General features: G+C 44.9%; 1 protein-coding gene across 3 annotated transcripts in view; it reads left to right on the top strand.

The window, feature by feature from the left end:
- The first annotated feature begins 17,133 nt into the window (after positions 1-17,133).
- The window catches only part of TNKS (tankyrase), a 310,108-nt gene continuing 300,206 nt past the window's right edge, over positions 17,134-27,035 (top strand). For 2 of the 3 annotated variants that reach the window (XM_069742100.1, XM_069742109.1), the window contains exon 1: positions 17,135-17,797. In XM_069742100.1, coding sequence (XP_069598201.1) covers positions 17,278-17,797 — 520 coding nt within the window. In that variant the 5' untranslated portion in view covers positions 17,135-17,277. Of the gene's footprint in view, positions 17,798-27,035 lie in introns of all 3 variants that reach the window. The other variant, XM_069742119.1, reaches the window with a different exon arrangement.

Consider the following 27,035-nt stretch of genomic DNA (forward strand, 5'->3'; position numbering starts at 1 on the left):
GTACAGATGGGTATAGCCAATAAAATTGTCAGTTCTATTTTCATTTACCTTATGATTACACAAATGTGGGATAAATTGCTTAGGGCCACAGATTATCCAGATGATCAAATTTGGGATATATTGGATATACTTAATACTACTGTTGCTGTCCAAAACTAACTTATCATAGTCACTAATCAACACACTGTAGTACTGGATTACTTAACAGCAGCACAGGGTGGTATGTGTCATTATATAGAACCCAATAGTACAATAAAGTTAAAGTTAGAGGACATTCAAAGATTTAGAGATCAATATGATAAAGACAATGACCGTAATAAGGACAGTTGGTGGGCAGACACATTCTCCTTTCTTAATCCAGCCAATTAATTTGAGGGACTTGGGGGCTGGATAGCTGGAATCTTGGAAAGTTTGTATCACATCGCTGCCTTTATCCTTGTCATGTATGTAATATTAAAACTTGTTCTTTGGTGTATTTCTGTATGTATTAGGAAATCCTGTACTAAGACAACTAATGATGAAATCAAAAGCGTTGCAACCCCTGCTCTCTACACCGATTTCACAAAGTTACCAGATGAAGATGTTGAAGCCAAGCGCATGGCTATCTTCAAAAGATCCCCACCACCGTTATCAACAATTGTTATTCATAAATTCTAGTATACAGGGGGGACGGGTACGCCGCAACAGCCATGGCTGGTAACATGGCACCAGTCATGTGAAGACCAGTACCCCTCGAGCTTATAGCTTGGGATAGTACCTCTGATGCCGGACATTAATTAACAAAATTTATCTAGGGGGGAATGTGAAGGAACAAATTATGAAAGATTCTCCATTTTGTGCTTTGACTCCATTTTGTTGTTGGTTAAAGATAAATTCTGTTATTTACTTAGGTAGAAGGTTACAGCTGCTATGAAATAATTCTGTCCTGTTTCTCACGAAGATAACATTTTGTTATTCAGCTAGTCTATGGTTCATAATTGGAATAAAGACCTTGAGTATTCTAACCCGAGTGAGCCAGATAAGAGACTCGTGGGTGTATCGCTATACAAGACTGAGGCATCTGTTAATGTTTTTCTATGCCAAAAAGACATGACCATATCTGTAGTTTCCATTTTTCCTGTATCCTCATGGGTTAAGTTTTTCCTGCATTCTTATAGGTTAAGAATTGTGAGCGTGTTCTTATGCTGATTGGTTGAAGTATAATTTCTATGACTATGAAAAGTCAGACAATAAACGGGGGCCCAGAGATCTGCTCGATCCCCCACACAGAGGCACGAGTCTCCATCTGGTCATTTTCAGTTGCCGGCAACGCCCTTTAGATTAATTTGGAAATCACTGAGTCAACCGTGAAGGATCACTTTAGATCCTCCCTCAACAATACTATATGGAAGACTATGGGGAGTGCATTATACCATATAGAGGACTATGGGGAGTGCATTATACTATATGGACGACTATGGGGAGTGCATTATACCATATGGAGGACTATGGGGAGTGCATTATACTATTTATAGAGTTTTGAAAACACAAAAAAGTACAGTAAAACCAAAAACACTCTGTTGCAAAAAAATCACAGTGGACAGCAAGTGCTAGTAAAAAGATGGAAAAAACAGGGTATTTGGTTGATACGTTTTTTGCAAAAAATGTATATTAACCCCTTCATGACCCAGCCTATTTTGACCTTAAAGACCTTGCCGTTTTTTGCAATTCTGACCAGTGTCCCTTCATGAGGTAATAACTCAGGAACGCTTCAATGGATCCTAGCGGTTCTGAGATTGTTTTTTCGTGACATATTGGGCTTCATGTTAGTGGTAAATTTAGGTCAATAAATTCTGTGTTTATTTGTGATAAAAACGGAAATTTGGCGAAAATTTTGAAAATTTCGCAATTTTCACATTTTGAATTTTTATTCTGTTAAACCAGAGAGTTATGTGACACAAAATAGTTAATAAATAACATTTCCCACACGTCTACTTTACATCAGCACAATTTTGGAAACAAAATTTTTTTTTGCTAGGAAGTTATAAGGGTTAAAATTTGACCAGCGATTTCTCATTTTTACAACGAAATTTACAAAACCATTTTTTTTAGGGACCACCTCACATTTGAAGTCAGTTTGAGGGGTCTATATGGCTGAAAATACCCAAAAGTGACACCATTCTAAAAACTGCACCCCTCAAGGTGCACAAAACCACATTCAAGAAGTTTATTAACCCTTCAGGTGCTTCACAGCAGCAGAAGCAACATGGAAGGAAAAAATGAACATTTAACTTTTTAGTCACAAAAATGATTTTTCAGCAACAATTTTTTTATTTTCCCAATGGTAAAAGGAGAAACTGAACCACGTACGTTGTTGTCCAATTTGTCCTGAGTACGCCGATACCTCATATGTGGGGGTAAACCACTGTTCGGGCGCACGGCAGGGCTTGGAAGGGAAGGAGCGCCATTTGACTTTTTGAATGAAAAATTGGCTGCACTCTTTAGCGGACACCATGTCACATTTGGAGAGCCCCCGTGTGCCTAAAAATTGGAGCTCCCCCACAAGTGACCCCATTTTGGAAACTAGACGCCCCAAGGAACTTATCTAGATGCATAGTGAGCCCTTTAAACCCCCAGGTGCTTCACAAATTGATCCGTAAAAATGAAAAAGTACTTTTTTTTCACAAAAAAATTCTTTTAGCCTCAATTTTTTCATTTTCACATGGACAACAGGATAAAATGGATCCTAAAATTTGTTTGGCAATTTCTCCTGAGTACACCGATACTTCACATGTGGGGGTAAACCACTGTTTGGGCACATGGTAAGGCTCGGAAGGGAAGGAGCGCCATTTGACTTTTTGAATGAAAAATTATCTCCATCGATAGCGGACACCATGTCGCGTTTGGAGAGACCCTGTGTGCTTAAACATTGGAGCTCCCCCACAAGTGACCCCATTTTGGAAACTGGACCCCCCAAGGAACTTATCTAGATGCCTAGTGAGCACTTTAAACCCTCAGGTGCTTCACAAATTGATCCGTAAAAATGAAAAAGTACTTTTTTTTCACAAAAAATTTATTTTCGCCTCAATTTTTTCATTTTCACATGGGCAATAGGATAAAATGGATCCTAAAATTTGTTGAGCAATTTCTCCCGAGTACGCCGATACCTCATATGTGGGGGTAAACCACTGTTTGGGCACACGGCAGGGCTCGGAAGGGAAGGCGCGCCTTTTAACTTTTTGAATGGAAAATTAGCTCCAATTGTTAGCGGACACCATGTCGCATTTGGAGAGCCCCTGTGTGCCTATGCAATGGAGCTCCCCCACAAGTGACCCCATTTTGGAAACTAGACCCCCCAAGGAACTTATCTAGATGCATACTGAGCACTTTAAACCCCCAGGTGCTTCACAGAAGTTTATAATGCAGAGCCATGAAAATAAAAAATAATTTTTCTTTTCTCAAAAATGATTTTTTAGCCTGGAATTTCCTATTTTGCCAATGGTAATAGGAGAAATTGGACCACAAATGTTGTTGTCCAGTTTGTCCTGAGTATGCAGATACCCCATATGTGGGGGTAAACCACTGTTTGGGCGCACGGCAGGGCTCAGAAGGGAAGGCACGCCATTTGGCTTTTTAAATGGAAAATTAGCTCCAATCATTAGCGGACACCATGTCGCGTTTGGAGAGCCCCTGTGTGCCTAAACATTGGAGATCCCCCACAAATTACCCCATTTTGGAAACTAGACCCCCAAAGGAACTAATCTAGATGTGTAGTGAGCACTTTGAACCCTCAAGTGCTTCACAGAAGTTTATAACGCAGAGCCATGAAAATAAAAAAAAAAAATTATTTTCTCAAAAATGAATTTTAGCCCGCAATTTTTTATTTTCCCAAGGGTAACAGGAGAAATTTGACCCCAAAAGTTGTTGTCCAGTTTCTCCTGAGTACGCTGATACCCCATATGTGGGGGTAAACCACTGTTTAGGCACATGCTGGGGCTCGGAAGTGAAGTAGTGACGTTTTGAAATGCAGACTTTGATGGAATGCTCTGCGGGCGTCACGTTGCGTTTGCAGAGCCCCTGATGTGGCTAAACAGTAGAAACCCCCCACAAGTGACCCCATTTTGGAAACTAGACCCCGAAAGGAACTTATCTAGATGTGAGGTGAGCACTTTGAACCCCCAAGTGCTTCACAGAAGTTCATAACACAGAGCAGTGAAAATAATAAATACGTTTTCTTTCCTCAAAAATAATTTTTTAGCCCAGAATTTTTTATTTTCCCAAGGGTTACAGGAGAAATTGGACCACAAAAGTTGTTGTCCAGTTTCTCCTGAGTACGCTGATACCCCATGTGTGGGGGTAAACCACTGTTTGGGCACACGTGGGGGCTCAGAAGGGAAGTAGTGACTTTTGAAATGCAGACTTTGATGGAATGGTCTGCGGGCGTCACATTGCGTTTGCAGAGCCCCTGGTGTGCCTAAACAGTAGAAACCCCCCACAAGTGACCCCATTTTGGAAACTAGACCCCCAAAGGAACTTATCTAGATGTGTGGTGAGCACTTTCAACCCCCAAGTGCTTTACAGAAGTTTATAACGCAGAGCCGTGAAAATAATAAATACGTTTTCTTTCCTCAAAAATAATTTTTTAGCCCAGAATTTTTTATTTTCCTAAGGGTTACAGGAGAAATTGGACCACAAAAGTTGTTGTCCAGTTTCTCCTGAGTACGCTGATGCCCCATGTGTGGGGGTAAACCACTGTTTGGGCACACGTGGGGGCTCAGAAGGGAAGTAGTGACTTTTGAAATGCAGACTTTGATGGAATGGTCTGCGGGCGTCATGTTGCGTTTGCAGAGCCCCTGGTGTGCCTAAACAGTAGAAACCCCCCACAAGTGACCCCATTTTGGAAACTAGACCCCCCAAGGAACTTATCTAGATATGTGGTGAGCACTTTGAACCCCCAAGTGCTTCACAGACGTTTACAACGCAGAGCCGTGAAAATAAAAAATCATTTTTCTTTCCTCAAAAATGATGTTTTAGCAAGCAATTTTTTATTTTCTCAAGGGTAACAGGAGAAGTTGGACCCCAGTAATTGTTGCGCAGTTTGTCCTGAGTATGCTGGTACCCCATATGTGGGGGTAAACCACTGTTTGGGCACACGTCGGGGTTCGGAAGTGAGGGAGCACCATTTGAATTTTTGAATACAAGATTGGCTGGAATCAATGGTGGCGCCATGTTGCGTTTGGAGACCCCCTGAAGTGCCTAAACAGTGGAAACCCCTCAATTCTACCTCCAACACACCCCTAACCCTTATCCCAACTGTAGCCGTAACCCTAATCACAACCCTAACCCCAACACACCCCTAACCACAACCCTAACCCCAACACACCCCTAACCCTAACCACAACCCTAATTCCAACCCAACTCTAAGGCTATGTGCCAACGTTGCGGATTCGTATGAGATTTTTCAGCATCATTTTTGAAAAATCCGCGGGTAAAAGGCACTGCGTTTTACCTGTGGATTTACCGTGGATTTCCAGTGTTTTTTGTGCGGATTTCACCTGTGGATTCCTATTGAGGAACAGGTGTAAAACGCTGCGGAATCCGCACAAAGAATTGGCATGCTGCGGAAAATACAACGCAGCGTTCCCGCGCGGTATTTTCTGCACCATGGGCACAGCGGATTTGGTTTTCCATATGTTTACATGGTACTGTAAACCTGATGGAACACTGCTGCGAATCCGCAGCGGCCAATCCGCACCGTGTGCACATGGCCTAATTCTAAAGGTATGTGCACACGCTGCGGAAAACGCTGCGGATCCGCAGCAGTTTCCCATGAGTGTACAGTTCAATGTGAACCTATGGGAACCAAAAATCGCTGTACACATGCTGCGGAAAAACTGCACGGAAACGCAGCGGTTTACATTCCGCAGCATGTCACTTCTTTCTGCGGATTCCGCAGCGGTTTTAGAACTGCTCCAATAGAAAATCGCAGTTGTAAAACCGCAGTGAAATGCGCAGAAAAACCGCGGTAAATCCACGATAAATCGGCAGCGGTTTAGCACTGTGGATTTTTCAAATCCGCTGCGGAAAAATCCGCATAGGACCAGAATACGTGTGCACATACCGAAACCCTAACCCTAGCCCTAACCCTACCCTAACCCTAACCCTAACCCTAGCCCTAACCCTACCCCTACCCCTAACCCTAGCCCTAACCCTACCCCTACCCCTAACCCTACCCCTAACCCTACCCCTAACCCTACCCCTAACCCTACCCCTAACCCTAACCCTAGTTCTTACCCCAACCTTAGTGAAAAAAAAAAAAATTCTTTATTTTTTTTATTGTCCCTATCTATGGGGGTGACAAAGGGGGGGGTCATTTACTATTTTTTTTATTTTGATCACTGAGATAGGATATATCTCAGTGATCAAAATTCACTCTGGAACGAATCTGCCGGCCGGCAGATTCGGCGGGCGCACTGCACATGCGCCCGCCATTTTGGAAGATGGCGGCGCCCAGGAAAGAAGACGGACGGACCTCGGGCGGCCAGGTAAGTATAAGGGGGGGAGATCAGGGCACGGGGGGGGCGTCGGAGCACGGGGGGGTGGATCGGATCATGGGGGGGGGGTGGATCGGAACACGGGAGGGAGGATTGGAGCACGGGGAAGGATTGGAGCACGGGGTGAGGGATCGCTGTGCGGGGGGGTGGATCGGAGCACGGGGGGGGGGTCGCTGTGTGCGGGGGGGGGATCGGAGTGCGGGGGGGTTTGATTGCAGCACAGGGGGTGTGATTGGTGCACGGGGAAGCGGACAGGAGGACGGGGGAGCGGAGCACAGGACGGAGGGGAGCGGACCACAGATCGGGGGGGTGGGGGGGCGATCGGAGGGGTGGGGTGGGTGCACATAAGTGTTTCCAGCCATGGCCGATGATATTGCAGCATCGGCCATGGCTGGATTGTAATATTTCACCAGTTTTTTAGGTGAAATATTACAAATCGCTCTGATTGGCAGTTTCACTTTCAACAGCCAATCAGAGCGATCGTAGCCACGAGGGGGTGAAGCCACCCCCCCTGGGCTAAACTACCACTCCCCCTGTCCCTGCAGATCGGGTGAAATGGGAGTTAACCCTTTCACCCGGCCTGCAGGGACGCGATCTTTCCATGACGCATATGCTGCGTCATGGGTCGGAATGGCACCGACTTTCATGACGCAGCGTATGCGTCAAAGGTCGGGAAGGGGTTAAGCCGCTCTACCAAACGTCAAGGTATACCCATATCAGAGCAGTCCTAACTAATGTATGTAATCCCTATCTGATGTATTTAAAACCTGGTCATATGTACAATACCTGTATGAGCAGGATTCAGAAAAGGAATGTCCATGTGGACACGCTGGACAGAACGGCTCCTGTGCGCACAGCTCAAAAAAAGAGGGGTGGAGGCCTCCCCAGTCTTGTGGACACAAGAAAACAATTATGTGAAACCAGAACACATGAGCTGCGCGCACAGTGAACAAGCCCGTAGAGACATGTTCACACCACCAAGAGACTTGAAAACACAAAAAAGTACAGTAAAACCAAAAACACTCTGTTGCAAAAAAAATCACAGTGGACAGCAAGTGCTAGTAAAAAGATGGAAAAAACAGGGTATTTGGTTGATACGTTTTTTGCAAAAAATGTATATTAAGCCGCTCTACCAAACGTCAAGGTATACCCATATCAGAGCAGTCCTAACTAATGTATGTAATCCCTATCTGATGTATTTAAAACCTGGTCATATGTACAATACCTGTATGAGCAGGATTCAGAAAAGGAATGTCCATGTGGACACGCTGGACAGAACGGCTCCTGTGCGCACAGCTCAAAAAAAGAGGGGTGGAGGCCTCCCCAGTCTTGTGGACACAAGAAAACAATTATGTGAAACCAGAACACATGAGCTGCGCGCACAGTGAACAAGCCCGTAGAGACATGTTCACACCACCAAGAGACTTGAAAACACAAAAAAGTACAGTAAAACCAAAAACACTCTGTTGCAAAAAAAATCACAGTGGACAGCAAGTGCTAGTAAAAAGATGGAAAAAACAGGGTATTTGGTTGATACGTTTTTTGCAAAAAATGTATATTAAGCCGCTCTACCAAACGTCAAGGTATACCCATATCAGAGCAGTCCTAACTAATTTATGTAATCCCTATCTGATGTATTTAAAACCTGGTCATATGTACAATACCTGTATGAGCAGGATTCAGAAAAGGAATGTCCATGTGGACACGCTGGACAGAACGGCTCTACGTTTGGTAGAGCGGCGTAATATACATTTTTTGCAAAAAACGTATCAACCAAATACCCTGTTTTTTCCATCTTTTTACTAGCACTTGCTGTCCACTGTGATTTTTTTTGCAACAGAGTGTTTTTGGTTTTACTGTACTTTTTTGTGTTTTCAAGTCTCTTGGTGGTGTGAACATGTCTCTACGGGCTTGTTCACTGTGCGCGCAGCTCATGTGTTCTGGTTTCACATAATTGTTTTCTTGTGTCCACAAGACTGGGGAGGCCTCCACCCCTCTTTTTTTGAGCTGTGCGCACAGGAGCCGTTCTGTCCAGCGTGTCCACATGGACATTCCTTTTCTGAATCCTGCTCATACAGGTATTGTACATATGACCAGGTTTTAAATAAATCAGATAGGGATTACATACATTAGTTAGGACTGCTCTGATATGGGTATACCTTGACGTTTGGTAGAGCGGCTTAATATACATTTTTTGCAAAAAACGTGTCAACCAAATACCCTGTTTTTTCCATCTTTTTACTAGCACTTGCTGTCCACTGTGATTTTTTTTGCAACAGAGTGTTTTTGGTTTTACTGTACTTTTTTGTGTTTTCAAGTCTCTTGGTGGTGTGAACATGTCTCTACGGGCTTGTTCACTGTGCGCGCAGCTCATGTGTTCTGGTTTCACATATTTATAGAGTTTGCCTAAGGGGAATGCATTATACACCATGGAGTCTGCCTTTGGGAGTGTATTATACCATATTGAGACCTATGGGGACTGCATTATACTATACAGAGGACTATAGGAAGTGCATTATACCATATGGAGGACTATGCGGAGTGCATTATACTATATGGAGGACTATGGGGAGTGCATTATACTATATGGAGGACTATGGGCAGTGCATTATACTATTTGGAGGACTAGGGTGAGTGCATTATACTATATGAAGGACTATGGGGAGTGCATTATACCATATGGAGGACTATGAGGAATGCATTATACCCCATGGAGGACTATGGGAGAGCATTATACTCTATGGAGGACTATGAGAAGTGAGTTATAATATATGGAGGACTATGGGGTTGCATTATAATATATGGAGGCCTATGGGGAGTGCATTATGCTATAAGGAGGACTATGGGGGGTGTATTATACCATATGGAGGACTATAGGGAGTGCATTATACTATATGGAGAACTATGGGGAATGTATTATACTATATGGAGGATTATGGCGAGTGTGTTATAATATATGGAGGACTATGGGTGGTGTTATAATATGTGGAGGACTATGGAAAGTGCATTATAATATATGGAAGACTATGGAGAGTGCATTATTCTATATGGAGGACTATGGGCAGTGCATTATACTATATGGAGGACTATGCAGAGTGCATTATACTATATGGAGGCCTATGGGGAGTGCATTATACCATATTGAGGACTATGGGGAGTGCATTATACTATATGGAGGACTATGGGGAGTGCATTATACCATATGGAGGACTATGGGGAGTGCACTACACTATATATAGAATTTGCCTATTGGGTGTGATGTGCTGCTGCAGTGCAGTATAGGGCAATCTCCACCAGGGGGTGCTGGCTAAGGAAAAGAGGTTGCACACACAGCACAGTAACACTGAACAACAACACAGGTGTCACAGGTAATGAAAGGGACATGAAACAAGCCAAGGTCATACACGGAGATAGCAGCGTGGTACAGAAGGGGCGAGAAGAGAATCGTCGGGGACAAGCAAGATGTCAGAACCTACCGGGAACGTGGTAACCAAAACGTGAGACAGAGACGGAGTCGGGGTACAGGCCAAAGGTCAGAACAAGTCATAAACGGGTGTAGGCAGTCAGAGGCAAACAGGAACACATTAACAGGGATCAGGTCAGGAGCTCAAACCTTGCAGCATGAACTATAGCTGACACTGGCCCAATGGCTACAGAGGACTTAAATAGTTCAGCCAGCTCCAGGGTGAGGCAGAGAGGATTAACTCCCACATGACCAGTCCAGAGACAAGAGCTGAACATAATCTCAGAACTGGATCATGACATTGGGAATGCATTATACAATATGGAGTCTGCCTTGGGGAGTGCATTATACCATATGGAGATCTATGAGGAGTGCATTATGCTATATAGAGGACTATGGGCAGTGCATTATACTATACGGAAGACTATGGGGAGTGCATTATACTATATGGAGGCCTATGGGGAGTGCATTATACCATATGGAGGACTATGGAGAGTGCATTATACTATATGGAGGACTATGGGGAGTGTGATATACTATATGGAGGGCTATGGAGACTGAAATATACTAAATGGAGGACTATCATTATAAAGTAGAAAAACAAATCAGCTCACCATCTCTTTTATCTTGACCTCCTGTATGATCACCAAACACCTCGCACGGACCAGAGTGAAGTAGCCACAATGAGTCCAACAGAAAAGTAGGTGTGTCCAGCGAGTGGTGAAGGTAAAAAATAACTTTTAATTAAAATAAATTAAAAATATATCCATATATATGATATCCAGCACTCAGTACACACTGGCTATAGAACCTAATGACGATCTACGCGTTTCCACCTGGTGGTCTTAGTCATGATCTGCATTAGAAGCAAGGTATTACAATTAAAGGTACCGTCACACTGAACGATATCGCTAGCGATCCGTGACGTTGCAGCGTCCTGGCTAGCGATATTGTTGAGTTTGACAGGCAGCAGCGATCAGGATCCTGCTGTGACATCGTTGGTCGGCGCAGAAAGTCCAGAACTTTGTTTCGTCGCTGGATCTCCCGCAGACATCGCTGAATCGGCATGTGTGACGCCGATTCAGCGATGTCTTCACTGGTAACCAGGGTAAACATCGGGTTACTAAGCGCAGGGCCGCGCTTAGTAACCCGATGTTTACCCTGGTTACCAGCGTGAATGTAAAAAAAAAACAAACACTACATACTTACATTCCGGTGTCTGTCCCCGGCGTTCTGCTTCCCTGCACTCCTCCTGCATCCTGTGTCAGCGCCGGCCAGCCGTAAAGCAATTACAGCGGTGATGTCACCGCTCTGCTTTTACGACCAGCACTTACACAGTGCAGGGAAGCAGAAAGCCAGGGGACGCGACAGGAATGTAAGTATGTAGTGTTTTTTTTTTTTTACATTTACACTGGTAACCAGGGTAAACATCGGGTTACTAAGCGCAGCCTTGCGCTTAGTAACCCGATGTTTACCCTGGTTACCCGGGGACTACGGATCGTTGGTCGCTGGAGCTGCGACCAAACAGCGACGCTGCAGCGATCGGCATCGTTGTCTGTATCGCTGCAGCGTCGCTAAATGTGACGGTACCCTTAGTAGTTTCCTCTGAGACTTTCATTGGTGATATTTGCATACAATCAATTCCACCTGCCCATATACAATGCATATACATAGTTAAAAACAACATAAAAATAACATTATATACATTTTATACATGATTAAGAGAAGGCATATTTCCGCCACTGCAAATAATTAATATTGAGTAATTAGATCATGCCTCGCATTTAAACCATAAGGAACTCGGGTATTTAACATATAGATCCAATAGGATTCTCTATTTAATAGCTTTTTTTTATAACTGCTTCCTCTGTGAGGTTTATAAACCTTCTCTATACCATAACATTAAAAAAAATGTGGTATTTCCCTTATGTTCCCTGGCAAAATGCTTGAATGCGGCTGAGGTACCCACAGCTGCGATATTAGTGGCATCGGAGAGATGGCGGCAAATGCGTGTTTTTAAAGGATAACTTGTGCATCCCCGTATACTGCAATTTACATTGGGTGCATTCTATGATGTATACAACATAAGCAGTGATACAATTTATTTAGTCCTTGATTTGATAAATTGATGAATTATGAAAAGAACTGAATTCTTTTGTTTTCATCGCATGTTCACATGTTGTGCAGCAATTTGCTCCGCATTTAAAGAACCCTTTATAATCTAGCCATTTTTTGTTTTTAGATGTTTGTTCCATCTGACTGGAGAATAAACTGAGGGATAAAATTGATCCCAATGTCGGTTCTTTTTTTGCTACAAAGCGAATGTCGTTTTTTATGATTTCTCCGAGTTTGTCATCTTGGTTCAACATTGGTGTATATTTCTTTATAATATTAACTACTTCCTGGCATTGTAAACTATAATTAGTAGAAAATGTAATATTATTATTATTTTGTGATTTTCTTTTTTTAATCAGTCAATAAATCCCTTCTATCCGTATCAGAAACGAGTTTTTTGGCTTTGTTCAGAGACCATGTGGGATAACCTCTATTTTTCAGTCTAGAGCAAGTTTTTTCTGATTCTATATTAAGGCTATGTGCACACGTCAGGATTTCTTGCAGAAATTTCCTGAACAAAAGCGGACATTTTCTGCAAGAAATCTGCATGCTTTTTTTTGCGTGTTTTTTTTTTTGCTGATTTTTTGCGTTTTTTTTTCCGGAGGTTCCCAATGCAATAATATAGTGGGAAATCCGCAAAAAATCCTCAAAATTAATGAACATGCTGCATTTTTTACCGCGATGCGTTTTTTTTGCAGAAAAAAATGCAACATATGGGATGCATATGTATGCGTTTTTTTAAGCGCTTTTATAGCGAAAAACGTGAAAAAAAAATCCTGAACGTGTGCACACAGCCTTAATGTTTGTTCTATGGAGCAATTTCGTTTCGTTCAAATTAATTCTCCATATGGAATGTTATTTATAATGTGTGGTGGGTGACACGATGTTGCTTTAAGAATGGAATTACTTGCTGTTGGTTTTTTATATGGAGATATCATTATTCTTTCATCATTTTTATCTCCTATAACATTTAGATCCAAAAAATTAATATTTGTTTCATGATATATTGAAGTAAATTTTAAATAGAATTGATTGTTATTAATATGATTAGTGAATTCAGTGGCTTCCACCCAGTGCCCCCCCATATAAAGAGGAGGTCATCTATGAAACGGCCATACCATATTAAGCTATGACTGTAATTATTTTCATCATTGTAAATATGACTTTCTTCCCAATGGGACATTACTATATTTGCTAGAGACGGGGAGAATTTTGCTCCCATGTTTACTCCGTTCATTTATATCAAAAGAAAAATAATGATACAAAAGGAATTGTACTGCAGAAATGATGAAATCCTTGATTTCCCCATAATAATTGCTAAATGTATCTAGGTGATAGGATAAACTAGATAATACTACTGTATGTGGTATGGAAGGGTATAACCCCACTACGTCACATGAAAGCCAGGAATAATTATTTTTCCAAACAAATTCATTGAAAATTGTAGTTATATATTTTGAGTCTCTTATATGGCTAGGAATTTCTTGTTCCAGCGGCTGCAAGTAATAATTCACAGATTTTCCTAATTTTTCCCCCCAAAGAACCAATTCCTGCCATTATTGGTCTTAATGGAGGGGGAAAATGTCTTTATATATCTTCGGGAATGAGTGATATATAGGTGTTACTGGATGTTCATTATATAGATATTCCGATATCTTTTTATTTATAGCTCCTGTATTCCTTCTTGTATTAGATGGTATAGAATGTCATTATATTCCGCTGTTGGATCTCCATTTAATTGTTTATACATATGTTCGTTCTTAAGATCTAACAGATTGAGTTTTGCATATAGTCCTGCATTGATGAGCACAATAGTGCCACCTTTGTCCGCTCTCCGTACTAAAAGATCATGGTTATTTTTTATTTCCTGGACAGCATGTCTTTCTGCATTAGTTACATTTGAATGTTTTTTTTGTTGTTCTCTGTATTTTTCCTTTCGTTTAGTTCAATCAGTTCTCTTTCTATAAGGTCTTGGAATTGATCTAATATTCCTGGTCTAGACTGCAAGGGATAAAAGGAAGGATTTCCCATGGAAAAGTCTTTATTCATAGAAATAGTCTCTTGGGCACTTTCATTTTCTAAATGTTTTAAATTTAGGCTAGGTTCACACTAGCGTTGCGCCGCCCTGCGTCGGCGACGCAACGCGCGACGCACGTAAAAACGCGCGCAAACGCGCGCAAAAACGCGCGCGTTTTGCGACGCGTGCGTCGTTTTTGACGAAAATCGGACGCACAGAAAATGCTACAATGTAGCGTTTTCTTGCGTCCGACGCTAGCGTCGGAAACGACGCACGTGGCGAAAAACGCCACCAAAACGACGCACGCGTCCCCTATGTTAAACATAGGGGCGCGTCGCCGCTGCGTCGCCGGCGCGTCGCCGGCGCAACAGCGACGCACATTGGCGGAACGCCAATGTGAACGTAGCCTTAATAGTATGTTTTGCTCTTCAAAAGATTTTTAAATAGTTTGAGGGCATATGGTTTCATTTTGATTAAGTGCGGGTGTTGCGGTATCTGCTAATTTGTGTACGTCCATTAATGTTTGAAACACATCAAATTGATCTGTTGGACAAAAACCCAGTCCTTTGCTTAAAACTGAAATTTGTGCTTCTGATTTTATATAGCTTGATAAATTCCATATAAGGGTATCTAGTATCAACGGTTCCTGTTGCGAGTTGGATATCTTCCTTCTTCTGTGCTTTCGACCTGCCCTTCTGCCCCGTTTTTTATGTTGTTTCAGTTTGTTTGCTAGTGGTTTGGGGTTTTTTATATTTAGTATACTGAAAGTTTTTATTATTAGATGAACTCGCGGATGAGTCTGAATAATCTTCAGATGTGGACGGCGCTGAGTAATCTATTGACTCCTGCCTTTCTCTGAAGCTGACTTTTCCTCCCTTGGGGCGTTGTTTGTTCATGCGTTTGTTTAGAATAGGACGCAGGTTTTTTTTCCAGGTGTATACTTGGTTTAAGGTGTAATCTTCTGTATCCCTTTTAAACTTTTTTTTCTTCATATCCGTAATAGAATTTTCCAGTTTCAATAAATTTGCTTTGAGTCTCTCATTATAAAAATTTTAATCTTTTAGCACAGTGTGTACTTCCAAGGATTTTTGTATACTTTTGATGCAAATATCCACCAAAGAAAGTCTCAGAGAGTCTACTTAATTGTAATACCTTGCTTCTAATGCAGATCATGACTAAGACCACCAGGTCAAAACGCGTAGATTGTAATTAGGTTCTATAGCCAGTGTGTACTGATTGCTGGATACCAGATATATGGATATATTTTTAATTTATTTTCATTAAAAGTTATTTTTTACCTTTACCACTCGCTGGACACACCTGCTTTTCTGTTGGACTATCATTATACTGTATGGAGGACTATAGGGAGTGCATTATACTATATGGAGGATTATGGGGAGTGTATTATACTATATGGAGGACTATTGGGAGTGCATTATACTATATGGATGACTATGGGGAATGTTATAATATATGGAGGACTATGGGAGAGTGCATTATACTATATGGACGACTATGAGGAGTGTGTTATACTATATGGAGGACTATGGGGAGTGCATTATACTATATGGAGGACTATTGGGAGTGTGATATACTATATGGAGGACTATAGGGAGTGCATTATACTATATGGAGGACTATGAGGAGTGTATTATACTATATGGAGGACTATGAGGAGTGTGTTATACTATATGGAGGACTATAGGGAGTGCATTATACTATATGGAGGACTATGGGGAGTGTATTCTACTACATGGAGGACTATGGAGAGTATTATACTGTATGGAGGACTATGGGGAGTGTATTATAATGTATGGAGGACTATGGGGAGTGTATTATACTGTATGGAGGACTATAGGGAGTGCATTATACTATATGGAGGACTATGAGGAGTGTGTTATACTATATGGAGGACTATGAGGAGTGCATTATACTATATGGAGGACTATAGAGAGTGCATTATACTATATCGAGGACTATGGGGAGTGTATTATACTGTAAGGAGGACTATGGGGAGTGTATTAAACTGTATGGAGGACTATAGGGAGTGTATTATACTGTATGGAGGACTATAGAGTGCATTATACTATATCGAGGACTATGGGGAGTGTATTATACTGTATGGAGGACTATGAGGAGTGTTATACTATATGGAGGACTATAGGGAGTGCATTATACTATATGGAGGACTATGGGGAGTGTATTCTACTACATGGAGGACTATGGAGAGTATTATACTGTATGGACGACTATGGGGAGTGCATTATACTATATGGAGGACTATGGGGAGTGTATTCTACTACATGGAGGACTATGGGGAGTGCATTATACTATATGGAGGACTATGGGGAGTGCATTATACTGTATGGAGGACTATGGGGAGTTCATTATACTGTATGCCATATAAGGGGCCCACTCAATGTTTCACCCCCCCGAACCAAAACCCTAGCTACGCCTCTGTGCCGCAACAAGGTTGCATCACGCGGGCGAAGCAAAAGAAGCTGCGGATGCAAACAGGTACGAGGCGGTTCTAACAGCTCCCTTCCAGAGCCCATGGACCACTAACCTGGCTGTGGGATTGGGACTTGCATAATGTCTACACCATAGTTGACTTTTAGGGTCTGTGGCGGATGTAGGTGTTTACTAGGCCATAGGGCTGAGGATATTTGTTGTAAAGCTCTGGATAAGGTCATTTTAGGTGACATGAAGGTTCTAAGTTCCTATTTTGCTTCCCACGTCACGGCCTGAGCACAATAATAACTGTTACAGGCCACATAGGACCGCTAGGTTGTAATTAAACACGGGTGTAATGTAACAATGCACTGTTTACGACATTGTCAATAAAGCTGTTACAGAAAAAAAACACCCAACTACGATTACACTCGCTTGGACACGCCCATCATTATTTGTATCCAATCCGGTCTTCTGGTGACGCGTAGCCCCGCCTTCCCTTTTCTGGTGTCGCTGTTCCTGTGAAGGAATAATTTTTTTGTTTATGCCTCGCTCGCCCCGCCCCTGTCCGCGACGTCACCCGCAGAGCTTGCGCCCGCTTATTGTCCCAGGCCGTAAGAGCTGGAGTGGAGAGGGCAGTGCGGGCTGCGCCGTCCCGTGTGTCTGGGGGGAGCCGGGCCGCGGCCTCTCGCTGTGAAATGGCGGCGGTGTCTGCCAGGCGTTCCCAGCAACAACAAGTGTCCGGAGCCGCCGGCCAGCCTCCCCCGTCCTCCTCGCCTCCTCCGCCGCTCTCCTCAGAGCTGCAGTCCCCTCCTGGCAGCCCGGAGATGCCTCTCGCCTCCCAGCGCCAGGGCCCGGATTCTCAGCCTGAGGGAGAAGCCAGCTCGGTGCCGGGGTTCCTGCCTAGGCCGCTCTCCCCTCCTCCGGGCGAAGCCGCTGCGCTGTTGTCACCCAGCCCGCCGTCCTTCCCTCCAGCGCCGGCACCCAGCTCCGGCAGCAGCTCCAGCTCCTCCACCAACAGCCTGTCCTCCGCGGGCAGTCCGGCCGAGAGCCCCGAGAGCGCGGGGCCGCTGAGTGCGGTGAGCGGAGCCTTCCGGGAGCTGTTCGAGGCGTGCAGGAACGGGGACGTGTCCCGGGTGCGGAGACTGCTGGAGCCGGGAAATGTCAATGCCAAGGACATGGCCGGGAGGAAGTCTACCCCCCTCCACTTCGCAGCAGGTCAGAGGGCGTCTGTGTGCGGTGCAATGTGGCTCAGGCCCGCCTCCTGGTGGCCAGCGCAGTGTGGCTCGGGCCCGCCTCCTGGTGGCCAGCGCAGTGTGGCTCGGGCCCGCCTCCTGGTGGCCAGCGCAGTGTGGCTCGGGCCCGCCTCCTGGTGGCCAGCGCAGTGTGGCTCGGGCCCGCCTCCTGGTGGCCAGCGCAGTGTGGCTCGGGCCCGCCTCCTGGTGGCCAGCGCAGTGTGGCTCGGGCCCGCCTCCTGGTGGCCAGCGCAGTGTGGCTCGGGCCCGCCTCCTGGTGGCCAGCGCAGTGTGGCTCGGGCCCGCCTCCTGGTGGCCTTCGCAGTGTGGCTCGGGCCCGCCTCCTGGTGGCCAGCGCAGTGTGGCTCGGGCCCGCCTCCTGGTGGCCAGCGCAGTGTGGCTCGGGCCCGCCTCCTGGTGGCCAGCGCAGTGTGGCTCGGGCCCGCCTCCTGGTGGCCAGCGCAGTGTGGCTCGGGCCCGCCTCCTGGTGGCCAGCGCAGTGTGGCTCGGGCCCGCCTCCTGGTGGCCAGCGCAGTGTGGCTCGGGCCCGCCTCCTGGTGGCCAGCGCAGTGTGGCTCGGGCCCGCCTCCTGGTGGCCAGCGCAGTGTGGCTCGGGCCCGCCTCCTGGTGGCCAGCGCAGTGTGGCTCGGGCCCGCCTCCTGGTGGCCAGCGCAGTGTGGCTCGGGCCCGCCTCCTGGTGGCCAGCGCAGTGTGGCTCGGGCCCGCCTCCTGGTGGCCAGCGCAGTGTGGCTCGGGCCCGCCTCCTGGTGGCCAGCGCAGTGTGGCTCGGGCCCGCCTCCTGGTGGCCAGCGCAGTGTGGCTCGGGCCCGCCTCCTGGTGGCCAGCGCAGTGTGGCTCGGGCCCGCCTCCTGGTGGCCAGCGCAGTGTGGCTCGGGCCCGCCTCCTGGTGGCCAGCGCAGTGTGGCTCGGGCCCGCCTCCTGGTGGCCAGCGCAGTGTGGCTCGGGCCCGCCTCCTGGTGGCCAGCGCAGTGTGGCTCGGGCCCGCCTCCTGGTGGCCAGCGCAGTGTGGCTCGGGCCCGCCTCCTGGTGGCCAGCGCAGTGTGGCTCGGGCCCGCCTCCTGGTGGCCAGCGCAGTGTGGCTCGGGCCCGCCTCCTGGTGGCCAGCGCAGTGTGGCTCGGGCCCGCCTCCTGGTGGCCAGCGCAGTGTGGCTCGGGCCCGCCTCCTGGTGGCCAGCGCAGTGTGGCTCGGGCCCGCCTCCTGGTGGCCAGCGCAGTGTGGCTCGGGCCCGCCTCCTGGTGGCCAGCGCAGTGTGGCTCGGGCCCGCCTCCTGGTGGCCAGCGCAGTGTGGCTCGGGCCCGCCTCCTGGTGGCCAGCGCAGTGTGGCTCGGGCCCGCCTCCTGGTGGCCAGCGCAGTGTGGCTCGGGCCCGCCTCCTGGTGGCCAGCGCAGTGTGGCTCGGGCCCGCCTCCTGGTGGCCAGCGCAGTGTGGCTCGGGCCCGCCTCCTGGTGGCCAGCGCAGTGTGGCTCAGGCCTGGTGACCTAATGCTGCTGTCATGGCTCCTGGTGGCCAGTGCAGGCCCATGCAAACTTGTCACTAAGGCTACGTTCACACTAGCGTTGCGCGCCGGTGCGTCGGCGACGCAACGCATGACGCACAAAAAACGCGCGCAAAAACGCTGCGTTTTGCGACGCGTGCGTCATTTTTTGACGAAAATCGGACGCACGAAAAATGCAACTTGTTTCATTTTCTTGCGTCCGACGCTAGCGTCGGAAACGACGCACGTGTCGAAAAACGCCACCCAAAAAACGCACGCGTCCCCTATGTTAAACATAGGGGCGCGTCGCCGCTGCGTAGCCAACGCAACATCGACGCACATTAGCGGAACGCTAATGTGAACGTAGCCTAATCTTACTGTATGTCCGGTCCCCCCTGCCCAGCAGCATTCACCTATGTATGAGCAAACTCTGCCTAACAGCCCTGTGTAGCATAATTCTGATAAATAAAGGCTTTAAAAAAGTGTCTGTTGTCCCTGTTTCCTATGGTAATGATGGCTTTGACTAATCGATGGGACGCTAGCTGCCTCACAGTAGTCAGCCCTCTTCCCCCTTGTGGGCATGGTAACATCATTGCCAGCTTATTCAAATCTCGCGCATGTGCATCGCTCATTTCGGCAGCGTCACTGCGTCTCTGAAACCAGTGACGCTGGCGTACTGCGCATGACCGGGAGTAATCTTTTCAACTTCTGGTCATGTGCTGAGACCCATTAACGCTGCCAAAATGGGCAGCATGCATGCGCTAGATTTACATGATCTGGTGATGAGGCCGGCTCATGCAAATTAACATGCCCACAGGGGTGTGATATCATGGAAAGGGGGCTAGTCAAAGCCCTCATTAGCATAGGAAACATGGATAATATAAACGGCGACTTTGGTAATGTATTTCGCAGCATAGGTGGGGAATCAGGGTACACTACATACACTATTGTAACGCACAGCGCAGGCCCTATTTAGCAGTATTTTTATCTCAATCTGAAAAAACGGAGTGACAGGTTCCCTTTAAGTTGGAAAGGAATCACATGTATGCACAAAATTATCGATGCTACAGATGGGGCCGGCTTCAGGTTTTCGTAGGCTCCGGGTAAAAGTCTCAGTGGGCCCCTTTATCCTCCATACAGTATTATGGGCACCACATAGTGCTGCATATAGAATGAGCCCCATATATTGCTCCATACAGTATTATGGATACCACATAGTTCTTCATACAGAATCATTAGCCTAATATTATGCTTGATATAGAGTGAGCCCAATATTATGCTCCATACAGAATAGTGAGCCCAATATTATCCTCCATCTACTATATAATTGTCTAAGGGTCACTTTCGTCTTTCTGTCTGTCCCGGATATTCATTGGTCGCGGCCTCTGTCTGTCATGGAATCCAAGTCGCTGATTGGTCGTGGCAAAATGCCCACGACCATTGCCACGACCAATCAGCGACGGGCGCAGTCCGGCGGCAACATGGCCGCTCCTTCCTCCCCGCAGTAAGTGCCAGCTCCGTACTCCCCTCCAATCAGCGCTCAGACAGGGTTAATGATTTTTTTTTTTTTTTTATTATTATTTTTAACATTAGATCTTTTTACTATTGAGGCTGCATAGGCAGCCTCAATAGTAAAAGAGTTGGTCACACAGGGTGATAGCGGCGTTAATGGAGTGCGTTACACCGCGGCATAACGCGGTCCATTAGCGCTGCGCTAATGGACCGCATTATGCCGCGGTGTAACGCACTCTATTAACGCCGCTATCACCCTGTGTGACCAACTCTTTTACTATTGAGGCTGCCTATGCAGCCTCAATAGTAAAAAGATCTAATGTTAAAAATAATAATTAAAAAAAAAAAAAATCATATACTCACATTCCAGCGCCTTTCCCGCTCCTCGCGATGCTCTGGTAACCGCTCCATGCAAGCATCAGGTTCTGGTGGCAAGGATGGTATGCGACAAGGACCTGCCATGACGTCACGGTCATATGACCGCAACGTCATCACAGGTCCTGCGCCCATACCAACCCTGGGACCGGAAGCTGCCGCGTGCACCGCATACAGGGCCAGGACTTCAACGGAGGGTGAGTATATGTTTGTTTTAAGTCTGTATACTACATGGCTCTGCTGTATACTACGTGGCTGGGCAATATACTACGTGGCAGGGCAATATACTACGTGGACATGCATATTCTAGAATACCCGATGCGTTAGAATCGGGCCACCATCTAGCACAGAATAATGAGCCCAATATTATGCTCCATACAGAATACTGAGCCCAATATTATGCTCCATACAGAATACTGAGCCCAATATTATGCTCCATACAGAATACTGAGCCCGATATTATGCTCCATACAGAATAATGAGCCCGATATTATGCTCCATACAGAATAATGAGCCCGATATTATGCTCCATACAGAATAATGAGCCCGATATTATGCTCCATAGAAAATAATGAGCCCAATATTATTCTGCTCCATACAGCATAATGAGCCCAATATTATGCTGCTCCATACAGCATAATGAGCCCAATATTATGCTGCTCCATACAGAATAATGAGCCCAATATTATGCTGCTCCATACAGAATAATGAGCCCAATATTATGCTGCTCCATACAGAATAATGAGCCCAATATTATGCTGCTCCATACAGAATAATGAGCCCAATATTATGCTGCTCCATACAGAATAATGAGCCCAATATTATGCTGCTCCATACAGAATAATGAGCCCAATATTATGCTGCTCCATACAGAATAATGAGCCCAATATTATGCTGCTCCATACAGAATAATGAGCCCAATATTATGCTGCTCCATACAGAATAACGAGCCCAATATTATGCTGCTCCATACAGAATAACGAGCCCAATATAATGCTGCTCCATACAGAATAACGAGCCCAATATAATGCTGCTCCATACAGAATAACGAGCCCAATATAATGCTGCTCCATACAGAATAACGAGCCCAAAATAATGCTCCATGCAGAATAATGAGCCCAATATAACGCTCCATACATAACGTGCCCCATGTGATGCTCCGGACGGCATGTGGCGGGCCCCATGTGATGCTCCGGACGGCATGTGGCGGGCCCCATGTGATGCTTGATGTGTAGTTTTTTTTGGAACATATTCACAGCGTCTCAAAAACTGTTAAGAAACCCTTCCAATTAGTTTCTATGGGAAATTCATTTTATTGTTCATAAGTGAAAGGTGTTTTTTTTTTTTCCCTCCCCCTTTCTTTTCTAAAGATGTTTTGTAAATTGCGCAGTGCTAAATTTAATGCAAAAATGCCAACGAAGACAAAAAAGAAAACCCACTTAAACACTTCTCCCACTCAAATGATGAATCTGGGCATTTGTTTTTGAACCCCTCAAGCAACTCTAGAAATATAGCCTTGAAGTTGTCCCCTAGTTGGACAACTTTTTCTCATACCCCACTCTTGGCCCTGATTAAATTATAAAAGCCTATACTCGCCCTCTTTTTCAAAGAAACTTTATTAAAATTTTTAACATACAAAAAATGGGATAGGAAAGGAAGTTAGGTAAAATAAGGAAAGGGGTTTGGATATTTAGTTTTGATCATCTTTATTGGGGAACAAAACAGGAAAGAACAGGAAAGTCGGAGAGAAAAGGGTGGGTACAAAAACAAATAAACAAACTTAACAGTAATATTTATAACCATTTAGATGCGGTTTGAGGTTTGCAATAAAATGATTAAACATATTCAAAAGTCAAAAAATCAAGTCAAAATTGGAGAGAAGCAATAAAATAACATATTCTAGAAATAAAATTAGACCAAGGTTCCCATCTCTTATAATAAGAAGCATAGTAATTATTTACTCTCCTCCTGTGCTGGCGTCGTTCCCACAATGCCTGCACTTGCTCTCGTGCGGTGTTGTGACTTGACCCTGGCGCCCAATCAGCGCTGGTGTCACTGTCTTGTTCGAATTGAACATGAAGAGGAAGTCCCGGCTCCAGCTGCTCTCGCTTCCTTTTCATGTTCAATGGACAACATCTTAAAAAAAAAAAATGGCTGAAAGTTCTGAGCATAGGAGTATCCTGTATGTTCAGGATTACTGAAAAGGTGCTTTTTATAATGTGTCTGCATTGTAAGCATATTGTATGAGCTGTTATTTATAGCACTTTTTGTGCTTTTCCTATGTTATTCAAATACATCTTTAGGGTTTGTGCACACATTAAAAAGAATCTGACAGGTGATCCATGCTGCCCAGTCTTTGAAGCATTTATCATGCACTGCCTGTATGTTCTCAGCTAGGTATGTTTGACTCTGTATCTGCGGTTTCAGAGAGTGACATGCTTTAAGGCCTGTCTCGCACATCTGTCTTTTTTTTTTTTTTTTTTCCCGTTACCGGATAAAAATGGTACCAGAGATGTCAGTGTCCGTGTGTGTAATACATGGTTGGCACACGTGTCGTATCAGTACCACTTGCTCTGCCGCCTGAGAAGCAGCGGTACAGTAAGAGCTGTTCCCCGGTGGCAGGTGCTGTAGACGGCTCTCATCGTTCTCCCCTGCTATTCTGGCGATCGGCACGAGCAGAGGAGAATGATGAATTATATTCAGTGATAAGTGACTCCCATCATCCTACACCTGCTGCTGCTAATAACAGTGAGAGGAGAAAAGCTGCTGATGGGATTATTCATCACCCGCCGCCTCTGCCATCAATTAAAAAAAAAAAAATCCAGCTGGGGTTCCCCTGTATTTCCTATAGCCAGCCAGGCAAAACTCACAGGGGTGGTCTGCAACAGCTGATGGACATGTTAATGAAGCCTAAAGGGAATCTGTCACCGCCCCTTGGGTGTATGTAACCTATTAATATAGGCATACAGGTTATATAATGGTTATCAATGGTCATCAGTGTTTAACCCCTTAATGACAGCCAATACGTCTTTTAACTGACCTGAGATAGAAGAGACTAGCCTCCCCATACAGGTGACAATGCAGTAGCTGTCGACTGTCCACTATAGCTGACAACTTGCTGTATCAGCCACGATCAGTGTTGGCACCGTACATATCTGTTTAACCCCTTAGATGCTGCTGTCAATAGTGACTACATCATTATAAATGTTAACAGAGTGTGGGGGCTTCCTCTTTATCCCAATTGGTGCCCTCAGATCATGATTGTGTGGTCCTGATGTTTGCGATGGCAATTCATGACCAAATAGCGGCCTTAGAGTCTGTCGGCTGTTGTAACCTGTTCAGAAGTTAGCGGCATTTAGGTGGTAAAAATACACATTTTCATTTCTGTCATACCACTTTGCATTAATTCCTGTAAAGCACCTGAAGGGTTAAAAAACTACCTGACAGCAGTTTTCAATATGTCAGGGGGCGCTGTTTTTAAAATGGTATCACGTTTAGGGGTTTCCCAATATATGGGTCCCCTAAAGTCAATTCAAACATGGATAGTTCCCTAAAAAAATAAATGTTGTAAATTTCCTTGAAAAAATGAAAAATTGCTGCTACATTTTTAAACCTCCTAAAATGCTGACAAAATAAAATAACATTTTACAAATGGTGCTGATGTAAAGCCGACATGTGGGGAATGTTATTTATTAATGGTTTGCTGTGGTATGACCATCTGGATTAAAGGGATAATCATTTAAACTTTGAAAATTGCTAATTTTTTAACATTTTTCTCAAATTTTTTATATTTTCTATAAATAAACACAAAACATATTGACCTAAATTTACCATTATCATAAAGTATAATGTGTCACTGGGATTTGTTGAAGCGTTGCAGAGTTATTACCACATAAAGTGGTACCGGTCAGATTTAAAAAAATTGGCTCCGTCACTAAGGGGTTAATCCATGTGTCTGTTTACCATCAGTGTCAACTAGTATTAGCACTTTTCATCTATGATGCCTTGAAACAACGGACATTACTCCATTATGCACGGGCGCACGGTCAATGAAAAAACACGCGGATATGTGACTAGCAGCAGCATAGATCATGTCCCCATTAAATTCTATCTATAAAAAAAAAAAAATAAATGCAACTCAGACTTGGGGCCTGGCAAAAATCTATTCCTTTTTTTTTTTTTTGTTAAGTAGGGGCTTGTTTTCTTTGGGATGTCATGAGCCTTTTGGGGTATTGTCCACAGTCCGTAATCACGGCTCTTTGGACGGAGCGGAAAACCCGCTCCGCCCAAAGCGCCGCCCCCTTCTGTACGCGCGGTGATTCCGGATGTGTTCATTGCACATGTCCGGAATCTCTGCACCCTATTCATAGGGACCTGTGATTTACCTTGCAGCAACGGAGCGTCGACGGAAGGTAAACGGACATGCTGCGGTCTAAAAAGACGTGCCGCATGTCCGTTAACGCAGGGTCGATGGATGCATGTTCGCAAGCATAGTGGAGACGAGATTTCGTAAAATCCCCTCCACTATGATGTAACATCTGGACACTGCGGGTTGAACACTGCAGCTAATCCGGATGTAATACTGAATGTGGACACATACCCTTATTGGTTCTATTTCCCCATGGGGACGTAACAATTAAAGAGAAAAAATATACCGTATTTTTCGGACTATAAGACGCACCGGACTATAAGGCGCACCCAGGTTTTAGAGGTGGAAAATAGGGAAAAAAAATATTTCAAGCTAAAAAATGTGGTAAAATATTTAATAACATAAATGACATACTATTATATGTGGTGTTATTATATATAATAGTATGTTATTATGTTGGAAGCTGCGGGACCAGTGTGGTGTCTGTAAAGTATTGTATGAAGATGCTGGAGGGTGAGTATAAGAATGGGGGCACAGGGCTTGTATTTAAAGCACCACTCCAGCACTGCAAAATAACACTGGAGTGCTGCTTTAAAATCCCATGGGAGAACTATAACTCCCAGCATGTCCTGCAGATCCTATGACATGCTGGGAGTTATAGTTCACCAAAGGAGTGGCAGAGTGCTTTGTGTTTTGTAAAGACTAACCTCTTAAATGTGGCAGCCAGCCACACTATGGTGAGGTTAAAGCTGGAGCGTCCCATTACTGTACACAGAGCAGTCCCTCGTTTCCTTTCCACAGCACAGGTTATGAGGAAGGTGCAGATTCTAGTGGAGACTGGAGAGCCTGAAGGACCTGTGATGATGTCAAGAAGAGGGAGGGCTCTGAGCTGCCATGTGATGCTCCAGCCCGCCCACTCCTGACATCACAGGTGAAAATCTCGGCTTATACTCGAGTATATACGGTAGTTTTATTTGCATAAACACAGTGTCTTAGTTTGTAGCATAAACATTTTTTTCATGCTTTATTTAAAATAATTATTATTGGAATAAATCTGTGCCAAAATTGTAATCCTATGTTGCTGTACCCCTATTGTTTCTATATATCATCCCACAGAAGTTTTGACGTTGCAGCCCCCCAAAGACGATAATCATACATTTCAAGTAAAGCATGAGGACATGACACACTAGAGACAAGCATGGGATCGGTGTGAAATCTCCTTTTTGGGCTATTAGGTTGTCTCCTAATTAAAGTACAGAGTTTAATTAAAGAGTATCTCCTAATTAAATTGAATCTACCCCAGCGATCCATCGTATAACTATTACATATGCTGCCTTTCAGCATTTCTGTAGAATGCTGCATGTTTTACAGCAAACGACCAGCAGGCAACTGACCTTTTGTACAGTAGTTTATATATTTCTTAATTGTTTACTAGCATTCTGATTAACTTATTTATATTTAAAGGGAAT

Source organism: Ranitomeya imitator, chromosome 1 (assembly GCF_032444005.1).
Source record: "Ranitomeya imitator isolate aRanImi1 chromosome 1, aRanImi1.pri, whole genome shotgun sequence".
Taxonomy (NCBI): Eukaryota; Metazoa; Chordata; class Amphibia; order Anura; family Dendrobatidae; genus Ranitomeya; species Ranitomeya imitator.